Consider the following 17417-nt stretch of genomic DNA (forward strand, 5'->3'; position numbering starts at 1 on the left):
GGAAGGGCATTAAACCATTAAAAAATCATAGTCCAAGATTTCTTGCACCCGTTTATCTAATATGTGGCAAGTTTCATGCCCCTCAAAGGGTCTACTATGCCTGTAATTTCATCCCATTTTACCAACAAATTAAAGGGGGAGGGGGAGATACAGGTGTTTGCAGCAATTTGTTGTAAAGCTTTATAAACACCTTCAACAAGAAACTGACGTGTGATATTATCAAATGCTTTTTCTGCATCTGGAAATGTAACTACTCGTTCAAGATTTGTTTTTCATGCATAAATGAAGTTGTTGGCATTCGCCTGTCTCAGGAGACAATGGAGGAGTGCAACTTTGTGGGTGAAGTCAAACCACTGGAGGGTTACAGCACCTGCTGTGGCTGTTGAGACCAATAAGGAACAGATGCTGTATATAAAGGTGACCAGTTGAGCTGCTGCAGATGCACAGCTAGATTTATTATTTTCCTAATATTATCCTTCATTATGCAAAATCCATCTTGATCTATATGATTTTTAATTATGATCCTTTTAAGATTTTTTTTTTAAAAAAATGCTATTGTTATAGACTTGTTACAGAATTCAATTTACCCATTTGTAATATCTCATTCTTCACTTTAGAAAGTTATTGTGCTAACATACTCCTAAAGCTCAAAACACTGAGATTCCATCTTCTCCCAAAGCTTTATTGATCTTTGCCCTTTTTACTGTATCTATCACTGGATTGATGCTTCTAATGTAGAAGTGGCTCAGTTGTGGTTTTCCAAGTGTTGCACTACAACTCCCAGCAGCCCCAGCCAGCATGATGTGAGCTATAGTTTGGAATATATAGTTTTTCTAAGTACTGTATGATTCAGATCTCCCAATAATCATATTCTTCCTACTTCAAATATACTGAGACGCATTGGCTCCACCCATTTTGCTTCGTTGCTGTCACCGGATCATATTGAACGTCTAATGAATTTCAGTGGCAAGTCTCCTTTCATCAGGCCACTGTCCTCATACAAAGTAAATATATCCTTGTCTTTGGCATCTCCCACCAGCTGGAAGGTGAAGTTCTGAAGCAGAGCACTGAAGAACAGGAACAGCTCCATCCGAGCCAGGGCTTCCCCTGGGCATGCCCGTTTTCCTGGGTGAAAAGAAGGGGGCAGTGCTCATCAGTCACCAAATACCTATATAGTGCCCAAGAAACTCAGCCAACACATTTTGAAATAATGGAACTGCATAAGAAAGACAGCAGTGAGACCATTTCTCAAGTGGTCCTGCAATTCTCTGTTTCCACTGTGATATGAAGGTGAAGTGTTTCAGGCAAGTATGTTTTTGGAGATATTGGTCTCATGTCATTTTCTCGATTCTTCGGCTGATTGGTGGACTTCTATTCTGAGCATGTTATATAACACTAAAGTACTGCTTGGCTTATTCTCCTGCCAGAAAACACACATTAATGTGGCTTCCGTCTGTGTGTATGTGTAAATCTTTCCTGAAAGCTACACATAAGCAGTTTCAGAGCAAAAAAATATAAAAGATTATGTGAGTGCAAGTTACTCTTTCCTCTCATTTCATCATGCCAACTCTCTTTCTTAACACAGAGCCCAAGTGGTTCCTGTAGGTAGTGGTCCAAAAGTTGGGAACTGAACTGTCCCTTCCTCAGGCTGATGTTTACAACTTTTCTGCTCAAGATGCAGGAAATGGAGGACAGAGGCAGAGAGAAATGTCTTGTGGGTAGACAATCCCTCCCCAAACCTCTTACTTATCTCCTGGCAGCACTATCACTTCCTGGAGTCCAGCTGCCCACCCATCCACATGCCAGCTGCTGGACCCAACCCCACAATATGAGAATTGCTATGATTAAATAGGCACAAGATGTTGGACATAATATTATGATGGCTGATTGGGAACAGTTATGGACCACAGGTATGAAGTTCACGCCATGTAATGCCTTAAGAGAGAATATAATGAAAATGATCTACAGGTGGTACATGACACCAGTCAAGCTTGCAAAAATTTATCATTTGCCCAAAAATAAATGTTGGAAATGCAAAGAGACCGAAAGTACATTCTTTCACCTTTGGTGGACATGCCCAAGGATTAAGACTTTCTGGGAGATGATCTATAATGAAATGAAAAAGGCATTTAAATATACCTTTCTGAAGAAACCAGAGGCCTTTCTCCTGGGCATGGTCGGCCAATTGGTGTCAAAGAAGGATAGAACTTTCTTTATGTATGCTACAACAGCAGCAAGAATACTTATTGCAAAGTACTGGAAGACACAAGATCTACCCACCCGGGAAGAATGGCAGATGAAGGTGATGGACTACATGGAACTGGCGGAAATGATTGGCAGAATCCGAGACCAGGGAGAAGAGTCGGTGGAGGAAGATTGGAAGAAATTTAAAGACTATTTACAGAAACATTGTAAAATTAATGAATGTTAGAAGGATGTTGGAATGAGGTTATGCGGTTTTAGCAGAAATGTTATAAGGGTTTAGGAAAAAATAGACTGTTAATTGGTGAAAGGAGGGAAAGTAAAGTTACATCATATTGAGATAAATTACAGAACAAAAATGGGAAAAGATGGAAAGGATTTGCTGAAATAGTTAACCGAATTAGAATACAAAAAAGGGAGGTGTGAGGAGCTCAAGGAAACAAGCAAATGAAAGATAAGTTATGGGAAGATTAGTTGTGTTTTTTTTCTTTTCTTCTTTTTTCCTTATTGTGATGTGTTGTTTTGTTTTTGTTTAATATGGTGTTATTACTTTTACTTTTGCTTTTTGTAACCCTTAAAAATTTTAATAGATATTATTTAAAAAAACATCAACAATATGAGAATCTAGGTCTATAGAGTCACCTGCAGAAAAAGGCATGAAGGCAGCCCTGTTCCGGAACTGGCCCTTCTCATCCAAGAAATGACCTGGGTTAAACTCTTCTGGAGTCTCCCACTGGAGAGGATCAAAGTGCACAGTTGAAATCTCTGCACAGACTGCCGTGCCCTTCAGGGAGAAGATATAGATTTCATTATTTGTTTCAGCTTCATAAACATAAGACATTCTGCCTCTGTTTCAGTGATCTTTGACAGTGACTTACCAATCCTACCATTCCTGGTTATGGGACATTTATCTGATTCTAATAAGTTCTCATGATTCCATGCACATATTATATGCTTTCTGTTCATAATTTTGATACAGTATAGTGTTATAAAAATACTGTCAGTATATTATTAGCTGACATGCTGCTTGTTGTTTTTCAGAGTCATATACATAAGAAGCAGCCATCTTATGGGAGAGACTGATTCCTAAAGTTGGTTGTCATATATAGAAAGAAGTCATTGCACAGCATTCTGAAAAATCACCATGAATGTGTGTGTGGGGGGGGTGAGGTTGTAATCAGCATATCTTGTCTCTGCACTGGCTGGGACTGTGGCAGACCAAAGTCACTGATGGGATGATAAATCCCTCCCTCCCCCTCTCCACAGTAACCTGATCATTTCACATGTGACACAAACCTGGGGGATAAGATAGCCCCGGAATTTTGTAGGACGTGTTGTTGCACGCGGGATGCTCTCAAGGCTCCCTTTTTGATATCGTTGAACCTCATGGAGAACAGCATTGGTGTAGGGCATCCTCACCCTATCTTCCATGCCAGGGATACGGTTGGCACCTACCACATCATCGATCTCCTGTTGAACTTTTTCTGTAAGAAAACAAATTCAGCTCTATTTCCAGAATTCTGAAACTACTTCTCCTCTGACATAGTGATAGCCTTCAACATTCTCCAACCGAAAGGAAAAGTAATACTTACTGACATGAATTTGCATCCTGGCAGGAGCCCCTTTTTAAAGATGGCATGCAAAGATGAAAGGAATTCGGCTTTTGTCCCCTTTGCTAAAGGGGATCACCTTTGGTTACTAAAGGAAGTGGGCTTTTTATCTGTGAGATGTTCATGAAATCATGCAAAACATGTTGAATAAATGGTGTGGAAACTTTATGCAATCTCCTCACACAATGCCCTTTATTCATTCATTAAACTTATATCCCACTTCCCCGCCCCCAGAAAAATGGATTCCTGGGGTAGCAAAGGCAAGGGTCTGGCATTAGGCTCAGGACGTTGGACTCCCCAACAGAGGTTTTCATTCTGATTCTAATGGCTCCATGAATTTGTCTTGTGGCAGCAAATTATGACTTTTAAATATGCATTATGTTGCTTTGAGGGATGGAGGAGGAAACCATTTAAAACTGATTCATACACTGAGTTGGGTTCAGATAGGATCGCCTCTGGTATCCAGTGGCTACATCTGTCCTATGGGCTGGTGCTAATGTAACCCACTGCTTTAGATCATTTTAGCAAGAGCTGAGGCAGGGAGCAGCCAGCATTATGAGCAAATAGCCTGTTCTCCTTTGTGTAAGGCTGTGAACCCTTAAGAATAGCTCAGAAGTGAAGTTTCCTTAAAGTTTTAGGAGCAGTTATTCATTACATCGTAAGGTCCTTCTTTGTTGAAGTATGTGTTTTATAAAGGGATGTAAGTTTTAGTTCCTGAGTGCCAAATTCGCTGGAGTGAAGTGCTGTGGAGTTGAGGTGAATGAGAATATGCCCTTTTCCCTCCGGGAAAGATAAACATCAGTGTCCAGGAAGACAGAACATGAAGGACAGAACTCTGGGAGGACAGTACTCTATTGTTGTATTAATTTATGAGAATTTTATCAATTTTTCATAAATTATATCATTGATGTAGCATCCTTATTTATGTGCTGGTTACTTTTTGAAAATTGGAGTGCATATGCTTATAATAAGCATATGATAGCATTGTCTGCAGTGTTTATAACCTCGAAAGTGGAGCACTTCTCACTGAGATCTATGAGACAGACAGGAATTTTAGAAATCCATAGATATCCATATCACATTTTTCAGAAAATTCTGTTAATGCTCAGCTTGAAAACTTCCCAGAGGCATCTCTCTGGTCACTTTTGGACACGGAATACATTGGTACCTCAGGTTACAAATGCTTCAGTTTACAAACGCTTCAGGTTACAGTCTCTGCTAACCCAGAAGTAGTTCCTCAGGTTAAGAACTTTACCTCAGGATGAGAACAGAAATCATGCGGCAGCAGCAGGAGCCCCCATTAGCTAAAGTGATACCTCAGGTTAAGAACAGTTTCAAGCTAAGAACGGACCTCCAGAATGAATTAAGTTCTTAACCCGAGGTACCACTGTATGGGAATAGATGGGCTGTTTGGTCTCCTCCGGAAATATTATCCTTATGTGCTCCATCTGCCAACATGTATTACTTTTTAAAACATCAAAAAACAAAGCAATCCTCAAAATCTATCCAAAATAAATAGTCATAAAAAATAAAAGTGGAGGTTTCCTAATGGAAACCTTTATCATGGACCTAGGAGAAGACATTTTGTGAGCAAGTTATACTGACTGTTTTAATGTTTGTTTTTTCTTTCTCTTTACTATTACTCTTTCCACCTTGCAAAGGCAGAGCCTTTCAGTCTTTTGGGCAATTTATGTACCTTGGATGTTTGGCAATCTAGCCATCACCAGAAGGGCACAGCTCAAAACTTCGCTTGTGGACAATGACCCAGCAATAAAGAGTTCCTGCACAATCACAATAAGCTCCTCTTTGGTGTAGATTGCCTCAGGATTGGTTTGGTCCTGTAAAAAGGAAAAGGAAAAAGAGAAACATCCATTTGAAAGAGAGATGGAGGAAGCGAGACATCTCAATAAATGCAGTAACTGGATTGAGCACTATATTTGCATGGTTTATTGCAGTGTAAGTACAGTGTTGTTGTTTTTTAATTGAATATAGTTTTATTCAGGGACATTTCTCTAGAAAAAGGGGTGCTGTTTCATGGAGTTGCATCCTCCAATTACATACAAATGAATATACCCCCCCCCAAAAAAAATAAACACTATACTCTATCAAATAACTCATTAATTATTTGATCCTGTGTTTATTTGGGGGGGTATATTCATTTGTAAGTAAGATCAGATTTTGAAATGATGTTAAAGGTCTTGTGGCATTTAATGTTCAATCCAATCCACTCAATCTACTTGCTGATCCACATGTGTTGCTGAAGGAGGCCATCGGGGAAACTGAAGCATTAGGCAAGCTGACCTGATTGGCAATTAATAAAAGTAAATCATAATTGTTGTGTCTGAATGCACCACCTGACATTAAGAATGTCAAACTCTGGAGGGTCTGAGACATCTCAGTCTTTTCCATGCAGTAACTCAGAAGGAACACAAAACCTGCATGGCTTATTGCAGCATATCTATAATGCTGAAAATAAAAAGATAACTGAAAACCAATAGAACCATGAAGAAAACAATCCCATGTATAGTTATAATGATGGGCATTATTTTTTCAGCTGCTCTCCTGCTGCTTGGTTTGATGTCTAAATAAACTTGAGGGAAACCTGAGATTAGCCTGGAGATCATCACAATGGCCAACCACCACAGCCAGAATGCAGGATCAGAATGAGGGAGGGCAGCAGCCATATGAGACACTTTCAAATGTAGCCACAAACAAGAGACATCTCAGAAGCGTGGAGAAGGGAAATTATATAACCTCCTACCTTCTCTGACTTCATAAGGAAGCAGTCAATATAGTCACGGGGGTCCTGATAATCCAGGGTCTCTTTGTGGGATTCCACCCTCTCACTGATGAAAGCATGCATTTTTTCAAAACTTCCTAAAATCTTTTTGTGCTGTCCAGGCAGGTAAGGCATTATTTTCGAGAACACATTATAAACCTGGAACAGAAACAATACATAACAACTGTATATTGAATTTATCATTTTAGAACTGCCTGCTGAGTCTATGGATTTAGGGATGTTGGAGAAATCTACTGCAAAATGTTTGCAATCCATGGCTCCTTCAAGAGGAATGACAGGATTTAAATTTAATAAACAAACAAACAATTGTAAATAAATCCTCTCTCCTCCTCCTCCTCTTCTTCTTGGTCTCCTTTATTTACAGTCTACTATAGTTACATATTCATTATCACTAGATCCTGCCCATATCCACTGAGGCAGAAATCCTAACTATGCCTGCCCAGAAACGAGGCTTACTGAATTAAACTAGGCTTACTCTGAGGTATGTGGGGTTAGGATCGCAGCCCTAATCGACTTCCTACTGTGAATTGTAAAATAAAACATTGTTTTTTAAAAAGCAAATGCATTGTTTCTTTTTTCTCCTGCTTATTCTCTGAAACAAAATAATGTAGAAATAGGTTCTAGATCTTTCTACAGCAAAGACTCGTTTAAAATAATGTTAGGTTAATTGTACCTTGTATGCAAGTCTGGCCCATCCATGAAGTGGAGTGAAGCAGGTACCTCAGGTGGTACTTGAAGGGTACCCTCCTTATATGTCCTGCCCACCCCACTCCTTTCTCTGCTGGCTAAGAATTCACCTTGTTTTGTCTCAAGTCATGAAATGGGATGCACCACCCCTGGTTGAATGTTTTTGTGCTTAGTTGATACATGTACCATACATATTAACTCTGAGTAGACTAGAAACCAGAACACTATGGAGACAAGTTCAGTGGCAGAGCACCAGGTTTGCACGCAGTAGGGCCCAGGCTCAATCACTGGCATACAAGGAACTCAAGAGTAGCTTGTAGGAGCCATGCAGTCTGAGCTTGTAGCAACCAACACATACGTCCTCACATGCTGAGCTTCTCAGACAGACCAGAGAGAAACAAAGGGTTAATTGCCCAGTCTCTCCCACACTTCCACTTATCTTATGCCTAGAAAGCACAGCTCCAAGCAGATTTGCACTTGGCCCATTCTTTCTAGGCACAGGTCTGACTGGTTCTGCCTTTGCCCTGCTGCTTCCCCCCAGGAAACCCGCTCTTTAGTGCTTAATCAGAACAAACAGCAGTCTGCAGAAAACCTGATTGCTGTTTGTTCCAATTCAGTACCAAACAATGGGTTTTCCTGGGGGGAAGTGGTGGGGCAATCTGAGGTGTGGATAACCTCATAGTTGTGAGGGAAGCTTTGTAGTGATATCAATTGAAAGGCAATCCATGATAAGAATCAGTGCCATTTTTCTAGAAAGAGAGGCACCAGAACTCACCATGAACACCTTCCTTGTTCTCTTAGAATGCCAATAGCACGCACCTGAGAGGTGCCAGAATTGAGTTTCACTGAGTTCCAGCTGAAGAAAAGCCCAGATAAAAATATTTTCCTTATACTCCCTGGGAAAGGGGAGTGTCCGAGTTTCAAACTCATTTCCCCTGCCCCAAGCAGATATTCAGCTCAGCTCTGACTGTCTTTACACCCTTTAGATATATAAAAAAACCTTCCAGTAGCACTTCTGTTTCAGTGTATCTGAAGAAGTGTGCATGCACACGAAAGTTCATACCAATAACAAACTTAGTTGGTCTCTAAGCTGCTACTGGAAGGAATTTTTTAATTTTGTTTTGACTATGGCAGACCAACACAGCTACCTACCTATAACTAGAACCCTTTAGATAAGCAATCCTTTGATAATGAATAACTGGGAAAATTCACCACTAACCCGGGGAAGTGCTCCACCAACATGCCTACAGAAGAATTTCTCTAGGTCTGTATTTTGAGTGGTTAATTTGCTGATGCTCTGCAATTAAAGCCAAGATGTATGTGATATTGTGTCATGTGGAATTTAATGGAGACAAGGATCAGAGAAAGGTAAAGGGGAATATACCCCAGGGTGCACCTGGCTTATACCACGCCCATGTCCATTAAGATGAACCAAGGTTCTGGGTCCATGGGATATACTTGTAAGAAGGAACAACATACCTGTCCCATATAACTCACAAGGTAACCCACAAAAGCCTCCATGATATGCAGTTTCTCCAGGAAGACCTGATCTTTGTACTCAAAGCGACTCCCAAAGACAACAGAACAAAGCACATTAGAAACAGCAGTTCTCAAGTGTTTTCTTATATCAAAGGCCTGCCCTGCAGGAGCAAAAGGACACAGTCAAAAGAGTTTGGCAAGGTGGATATTCTCTCCCTCTGCCTGCACGACAGAATAATGTAAACTAGAATTCCTTGCACAATTGAACCTGACACATGGTGCATTTTGTATTTCCCTTATATTAAAAGATGATTAAGTTCCTTTTACATGGAAATGATAGTATCAGCAGCTCCTGTATTCCCTTTATTTAGCAAGATGTAAGTGCAGCTTAACTGTTGAGGATAACATTATGGACTCCCCAAAGGAGGAAGATGTGCTACCCCATATCTGTGGTCAAGAATTCCCTGCACAAACAGAGCTTGGTGCATTCAAGGTGTACCTTACAACTCAGCCGAGTTCTTTAATAGGAATAAATTCATGAACACCTGTGACATAACTAACAGAAATCCCACTTTCTGGGACTGTTCCTGCCCTGAAGGACTTCAAAATTGTGTTTGTAATAAGGATAACTTGGGAAGACCTTTTGCGGTTGCCATTGCCTCCACCAGACAGAGAACTTCTTCCTGCACCCTCGCGGACATCGCTTTCTTCCCCATTCCAAAATCCCGCAGGGTGCTGAGTGTGAACCGGCGCAGCTCTTTCCATCTTTTCACAGATCTGCTGGACAGTCCTGAAAGCAAACAAGTGAAGATCCTTCCCTTAGAAGGAAGTTTTCTCAGCAGGAAGTTTCTACATTGTGGCACTTTGTCCATTCAGACTATAGTCCCATTTATAGTTGAATCAAGCCATGGGTGGTTTGTATGTAACTTTTTAATCACATAATAACAGTGCTGAACTATAGCATGAACATGTTGTGTCGTTTCTCCATATTGTTAAATGGTGCTGGAGGAGAGAGGACAGGCAAACTCTTCTATGGGTCATGTCATATCACATCTTTCATTAAATATCTGTTATGGGCAAAATGTTGGATTTGGATAAAAATGAGACTTTCCTGGATGCCTAGATCCAGCTTTGGGGCAAGTAATCTTTGGTAAGAGAACCCCAGCAGAGATTTAACATCACAAAACTTGCAGCAAAGTAAAGTGTGGGAATAGGCTATTGGACCTTTAAAACATGCCCTTCTAACTTCTTTCCAAATTTTCCCAACTATATGCTTATAAGTGGTAAGGGAAGGGGCAGAACAAAGAGTTTGGTAGCCCTTCCTTCCAAGGTGAGCTAGCTAAACTTGGCATGACAGCTGACTTTATGATCTTAACACCTTCATGCATTTAGAATTAAGCATGTTGGTTATTTGAGACTGACTATATCCCTCACAGGACACGGGTGGCACTGTGGGTTAAACCACAGAGCCTAGGGCTTGCCGATGAGAAGGTTGGCAGTTCAAATCCCCATGATGGGGTGAGCTCCCGTTGCTCGGTCCCAGCTCCTGCCAACCTAGCAGCTCGAAAGCACAAAGTGCAAGTAGATAAATAGGTACTGCTCCGACGGGAAGGTAAACGGCGTTTCCGTGCACTGCTCTGGTTCACCAGAAGCGGCTTAGTCATGCTGGCCACATGACCTGGAAGCTGTACGCCGGCTCCCTCGGCCAATAAAGCGAGATGAGCGCCGCAACCCCAGAGTCGTCCGCGACTGGACCTAACGGTCAGGGGTCCCTTTACCTTTATATCCCTCACAGTAAAGGAAGAATTCAGTTCAGGGCTGTTATTTTGGGTGGCAAACTCCTTTTTGTGGTAACATCTAGCTCCACCTGAGGTTGAAAAAGGGAGGGCTCGATGTCTGCTTGTTCCTACTTGGAGACCCCTGAAAATGAAGTCTGCTTCTCCCATTAAAATGGAAGCAATAAACAAATAAGCACAGGACCCCTACCTACCTTTAAAATGGCTCACTGTATCACTGAAAGGCAAGGCAGGACGCCCACCAAATTCTTCAGCATGATCCAACAGAGCATCTTTCACCACTTCGTATCCACAGAGTACCACCATGGGCTTGGGACCCAGCCAGACAGTAAAGATAGGACCCCATTTATCATAGAGCTGATGGTAGAATTTTAAAAATGCATGGATTATTAGGCAACACCTGTTCTGGATATATCAGTGGTGGCTGGCCCATTATGGCAACCAAGGTTTATCCCTATCAAGTGAAAAACCAGCAATTTATTTTTAAATTCCCCCAATCTCAAAGCTATAGTCTTTTCTGTTCCACACACTCTCCCATTTCCAGGAGTACTGGATACTTTTCTGTCAATCAGCTCTCTGTACTACTCAACTAATCACAATCCAAAAGTGTTGCTCTAGCTAGGAGGTCCCACACTTTTTTTTCTCGAAGCAGAAAAGCCTATTTTTATTTGACCTAGCTATGCAATTTCCCCCTCCCACCTACTGACGTTATTTCAATTCAAGCAAGATAACTGAAGGTAATTGGCCCGATGATTTGGTAGTCCCAGGGGCTAAGTGTTCTTTATTACTGCATTTGCAATAGTTCAAGATAAAACCTATTTGAGAAAGAAACTGCTTTTGCCATTTTTATGGATGTTTATTGTTTGTTTACAGATAGTTGACTTGGTGATATTATCTTGTGTCGATTGCAGTAGTCATTGTATCATCACCCTGTTCATTGTTTCATCAGCAAGAAGTAGGGCAGCAAGATGAGATTCTGCACATTTTAAATTGGAATGGAGCTGTTTGAAGAGAGCCTATTGGAAAGCGAAAGGGTATGGTGGTCAGACATATCTGAGTAACTGAAGAAAAGGGTTTAGAAATGGGATCCTCATAACAGAGGGACCCAAGAGCTCACCTGATAGCGTTAAAATGGGGGGGGGGTAGGAGCGAGAAGTCCTGGCCATTCCCCTGGGATCACACCAGGCAATTTTAGCCAATAGCCAGTGGGTGGCGTGATCCCAGGGGCTTTAAAAACAGCAGTGTGATGCAAGGAGGGGCACTTGTTTCGCACTGTTGAACACCCGCCCACCCTCCCTAGTTTAGTTAGAGTCGCTTGGCCTTGCTTTGGTTTGGTTGCCTGTTTTGGAACAGGGGCTGGGTAGGAATTTTTCCATTTGGCAGATTGGCTTTAGCCATTTGGTTTTCACCTACCCCTTAGCAAATCGTCACAGCTTGTAAGGTGGTGGTTAGGCCAGTGTTTCCCAACCTTGTGCCTCCAGATGTTTTTGGCCTACAACTCCCATCATCCCTGACCACTGGTCTTGCTAGCTAGGGATGATGGGAGTTGTAGGCCAAAAACATCTGGAGGCACAAGGTTGGGAAACACTGGGTTAGGCATTGGCTCAGTTGGATTGTGGGGAGGGGAGGTGCGGCCATCACCTGCCCCTCCAGGAACTGGGTATTCCGTTAAAGGAATCTGGGGGTCCTGGATCTCGTCTGAAGTCTGCTTGAGGGGCTAGGGCCATGCCAGGACCACAGGAACCCCGGGGTGAGCTTAGGTTGGTACTCATCGACGCAACTTCCTCGTTTGGTTTACCCCATTTGACGATCACCCTGAGAAGTGGAACCAGTTATGGTGGGGAGTCAATGCCTAAGCCAATACTTCTCACGTGATTGTATTTCAATAAAGTTGTGGCCAAAAATTTTGCCCCAAAACTTAAACTAATATAAGTGTCTGTGTGTATTTATTTTGGGGGTGGGTCTTGGGGCCTCAAGACGCAAACAATGTGGGGCTGTTAAAGGGAAGGAGGAGAGAAAAGAGAGGAGTTGGTGAATCAGCCAAAGAAATTGCTATGTGAATTACTAATTACTAAGTGCTGAAGACATTTATTAAGCACAAATCAAGGGAAGAACCAGCAGACAAGTGCTGATTAATAAGGATTTGTATATAAAGTTGGATGGATTAATTAAATGAATATGAGTGAATGAAATGATCTGGTATGAAAAAAGTAAATGAATTTAAAGCAACCCTAGGGAAAATTAAGTAACTTATGAATAGAAAAGAAATCTCAACTGAATCCTTTTGGAGAAATGGGTCAGGGGAAAGGCACCTACACCAGCCACTTCTTAACTCACTCACAAAGAGAAGGTTCTGTTCACAGCAGAAGGGTGGCTGAGTGACTATCCAGTCCCGGGACCCAATGAAATATCTGCATGTTTAAAGTTTAATACAGGGGGCACTGATCCAACAGGAACTGAGCAGGAAGAGCAGACAGTCTGTCAATCATTATGGATGTTTATGGGGCTATACACTGAACTTTTTCAAGGGCATCATAGGAGGCTATCAAAATAACTGTGTAGCAAGGCTATTGACACTGGTCATGTGTCTCAGTCAAGTCAAATGCACCTGATCAGGAGGGCTAAACTAGTCACGAGATTAAGATAATGTGAACTCTGCTACTGCATTTCTATACCACCCCTATCTTCCAAGGAGCTCAAAGTGATGTACATGATTCTTCTCTTCTAGTGTACATGCAATAACATAGGTCACTGCCCTCAAGGTGTTATGGAGAATGTTGAGATCGGAGTCAATGGTCTGCTGGACTTTTGTACATGGAATAGGGCTGGGAGGAGGCAACTTTTTGCCCTTTGCTTCAGGCAGCAAAACACCTTGCAAAGGAAGTCTGCAGAATAGAAGCAAATAGGGGTGGCATTGAAACTGGGAGGTTATTGTAGAGCTGAAAAGTTGCCAACAAGGACAATTAAAATTATCAAGGGGCTGGCCTCTATGAAGAAAAATTAAAACATTTGGAGCTTTTTTTGTTTAGGGAACAATGTACTAAGAGGAGACATAACAGAGGTGAATCCAATTTATCATGGCGAGGGGTAAGAACACTAGTTTGCTTTTCTGGTCCAGTGAAGTGGAATGGTGGGACAATCAGGATAAGCACAAAGAGCTCCTTCTCAGAGGCAGCACTACCACAAGATGTCTGGATGGTCATCAGCTTGGACAGATTTTTAAGTGGATTAGACAAATAAGGCTATCAATGGCTGCCAGACAAGATGGTGATATATTACCTGCAGATGACATATAGTATGGCTTTGAACACTAATTGCTAACAAGACAGCAATATAACCCTCCAACAGCATACAAAACGATATGGCTAATTTGACCCAACAACCCCTCACTCTCTCTCTCACACACACACACAAACAAAACTCACTGTAATCAACCAAATGCAACCAACCAGTCTCTTTCGCTGTCAACAAAAAAGAAATAAATGAATACAGCAGTACCTCTGGTTATGTACTTAATTCGTTCTGGAGGTCCGTTCTTAACCTGAAACTGTTCTTAACCTGAAGCACCACTTTAGCTAATGGGGCCTCCTGCTGCTGCCGCGGCCGAGCAATTTCTGTTCTCATCCTGAAGCAAAGTTCTTAACCCAAGGTATTATTTCTGGGTTAGCGGAGTCTGTAATCTAAAGCGTATGGAACCTAAAGCGTATGTAACCTGAGGTACCACTGTAGATGCAAGAACCATCCATGTGATGCTAACACAAAACCCCACACATACAGTGGTACCTCAGGTTACATACGCTTCAGGTTACATACACTTCAGGTTAAAGACCCAGAAATAGTGCTTCAGGTTAAGAACTTTGCTTCAGGATGGGAACAGAAATCGTGCTCCGGCGGTGCGGCAGCAGGAGGAGGCCCCATTAGCCAAAGTGGTGCTTCAGGTTAAGAACAGTTTCAGGTTAAGTATGGACCTCCAGAACGAATTAAGTACTTAACATGAGGTACCACTGTACACAATGCAAAAGATTGAAATATCATTACCACCCTTCGAAAGATCATTAGTCCCACCTCTCTCTTCCCACCTCTTCCTCCCTCCTCCCTCAACCACAATGCCTATGATAGCAATGTCTCAACCAAGCGTTACTGACCTGTAGATAGGGCTCTGCTAACTGAAAACAGAGACGTTATGCAGGGGCGAAACTAGGCTTTCTTTCACCTTAGTCAAAGACCCAGTTTGGCATATCCCCACCCCCACCCACATTTATGTACACACACCTACAGGTTGGGAGCCTCAATGGTGCACCCTGGAAGCTTCACTTGGGGGGGGGGACCAGGCTAGCCCCCCCCCCCATAGCTACAGCACTGTGTAATATGTCCCTTTGTTATCCATGGAAATCTATAGCAGCAATAATAATAAACACTGACTGCTATGGCAGGGGTTGGGTGCAGAGCAGAATTGCAGGAGAATGTACACCTTGGAGAATGGATAGGTCTTTCATCTAGTCCCTCAGAATTCTTTGTATGTTCCTAAAGATGGTGCTCTCTGCAGCCTCTCAGCCAGGCAGCACTTCCAGGAAGACACAAAGAGAACGGGAAACGTTCCTTTCATTACTTTCCGCCTGTTCACTTATGATGTAGGAATATTTGGGCTTCTCAAAGCAGCAGACAGAAGCAGGCATACCCAGACTAAAGAAGGGAAAAAATAACTTTGTGCCTTCCTGTCTCTCTGTCCTTTTATTCTAAATCTGCTTCACGGCATGAATGAAAAGTGAAAGTGGCCTCCAAGAGGTGGACTTACCTTTGCATAGTTTCTGCTCAGAGGCAGGACGTCTTTCTGCAGAAGATTGCCCAGAAGAAACCAAGGAGTGGGCCCTGGAGGTAGTTGGGCTTTCTTCTTATACATTTTGATGGAGAACAAGAGCAAGGTGAAGAGGAGGCTGAGAAGCAGCAGAGCTTCCACCCCCATTTTTCTCTGTGTTCTTTTGGTCAGAAATCTAAGAAAATACTTAAGAAAGACAAGGTGGAAGAAAGCTGCCTGCTGGAGACCCAACCCAACTCGGACTCTGGATTATCTTTGTTGCTCTTCTGGTGTTCGTTTTTGAAATGTGGCCTTTAATAATTAACAGGGAGAGTTATTCATTAATATATATTAAACTTAACCTTGACTCAGAATTAAAAGAGGAATGCCCTCTGGGGCACATGAGAGATAAGAGTACATGGAGGCTGCTGGCAAATATATGCTATCTGAGAAGCCAGTCAGTAAAAAGGTGTGTTTACCTGTTGCAGGGAGGATGTTTACCTTCTTTTTTGAATCTGCACATGCGCCTTTAAACACACTTTACTTATATCTATCATCTATCAGTCTATCTATCTAGGCCACATTAAAATTGTGAGTGAGGTATAGATGATAGATGTTTCCCAGCTGCCTTTCTTGGTGTACTCACAGCAATGTAACTTTTTATCTGCAAGTCAGCAGGAGAGAGTTGTTTGGGATGAAAATGGAAAGGTGGAGGTTGATAGCCTGAACACATATTCCACTATCACCACCATCCCACAAACACAACACACACACCTGCATACACCAGCTTCATCCTCAAAAAAGTCAGAATAATGCTCTGTTGATTAAGGGAGAATGCAATCAAATACATGCAACACCTGAAGAAATAAATTCAGAGTTTCTAATGTATTATTTTTTTGTTGTATAGGAAAGAAAAGTAACCATGATCTGTGAATGCTAAAGTTTATTTCTGCATTTGGTTCTTCTGCAGTTAGATCTGCAGCAAACTAAATCCATGGCAAGCCTTTGCAGCTGAAAGAAATCAAGGATGTCCTTGATAGTATGAAGATGGAGAAAGTCAGGGGAGACACCAGGTAACAAACTTTTCTGCCGACAACGGTCAGTGGCTGGTTTCTTAATTGGATGCTTTTTCTTGCTAGGCCCCAGACCCGAAGAAGAGGGGCCATCTAGTTGGGCATACATCCCCTTGCCCCTAGCTGGGACACATGAGGTCTTCTTCTTCTTCTTCTTCTTCTTCTTCTTCTTCTTCTTCTTCTTCTTCTTCTTCTTCTGTGATCAATCTTAGCAGAGTAAGATTGTCTTCCATGAACACGGTTTTAACAATGAGTCCGTAAGTGACTGTGGAGGCCCCTGGGTCAAGGAGATGTAACTTTACAATCTTTAGAAGGCATCTGAAAGCAGACTTGTATAGCTTTTTATATGTGTTGGAAGCCTTTCAGAGTGTAGATACTTGTCCAGGGTGGGACATGGTTGCACCACATAAAAGATTTCCCTCTTGCAAGAATGCTTAAAGCTCATGTGTACAGCGCACATATGTGTGGATTTCTTGAGACACGTGTAACAGTTAACAAATTTTGAGCTGAAGTGTGAGTGTGAGGGACTGGAAGAGCTAGTTTAATGGCACTTATTTATCTCCTAGAACAGGCATAGGCAAACTCGGCCCTCCAGATTTTTTGGAACTACAACTCCCATCATCCCTCACCACTGTCCTGTTAGCTAGGGATGATGGGAGTTGTAGTCCCAAAACATCTGGAGGGCTGAGTTTGCCTATGCCTGTCCTAGAACCACAAGATTTCTCCAAGCGCCCCAATCCCAACCACACATAGGCCACCAACCCCAATCGGACAACATGAGAACCTGGGCCCATCAGGTCACCTGCAGAAAAAAGGCATTTTTTATTTTTTGGAATTAACCCTTCTCCTCCAAGAAATGACTGGGTTAAACTTTTTTGGAGTCTCCCAATGGTGAGAGTCAAAGTGCAAAGTTGTGAACAGTGGACAAACAGCAGTTCCCTTCAGGGAGAAGATGCAGATTACAGTACTCATAAA

General features: G+C 42.1%; 1 protein-coding gene across 1 annotated transcript; it reads right to left on the bottom strand.

The window, feature by feature from the left end:
• Positions 1–412: 412 nt before the first annotated feature.
• Positions 413–15683, bottom strand: LOC310838455 (cytochrome P450 2B4-like). Its single transcript, XM_083725899.1, has 9 exons — positions 15370–15683; positions 10769–10931; positions 9419–9568; positions 8779–8939; positions 6574–6750; positions 5509–5650; positions 3499–3686; positions 2845–2986; positions 413–1125 (listed from the first exon to the last, which is right to left on the bottom strand). Exons 1-9 carry the CDS (start codon positions 15535–15537, stop codon positions 938–940), a joined length of 1479 nt encoding a protein of 492 aa, XP_083582025.1. The 5' UTR covers positions 15538–15683; the 3' UTR covers positions 413–937.
• Positions 15684–17417: the final 1734 nt, after the last annotated feature.

This window comes from Podarcis gaigeae (assembly GCF_964106915.1).
Source record: "Podarcis gaigeae genome assembly, chromosome: 2".
Classification (NCBI taxonomy): Eukaryota; Metazoa; Chordata; class Lepidosauria; order Squamata; family Lacertidae; genus Podarcis; species Podarcis gaigeae.

Bases quoted from the DNA above. Each gene is read 5' to 3' on its own strand.
- LOC310838455 (XM_083725899.1), bottom strand. From the start codon at position 15,537: ATGGGGGTGGAAGCTCTGCTGCTTCTCAGCCTCCTCTTCACCTTGCTC. The intron at 8,940-9,418 runs GTCTTCCCAAGT...TTGCTCCTGCAG, and splicing joins GGCAATGGCAACCGCAAAAG to GGCAGGCCTTTGATATAAGA. The intron at 1,126-2,844 runs GTGACTCTATAG...CTTTTCACCCAG, and splicing joins CTTCATGCCTTTTTCTGCAG to GAAAACGGGCATGCCCAGGG.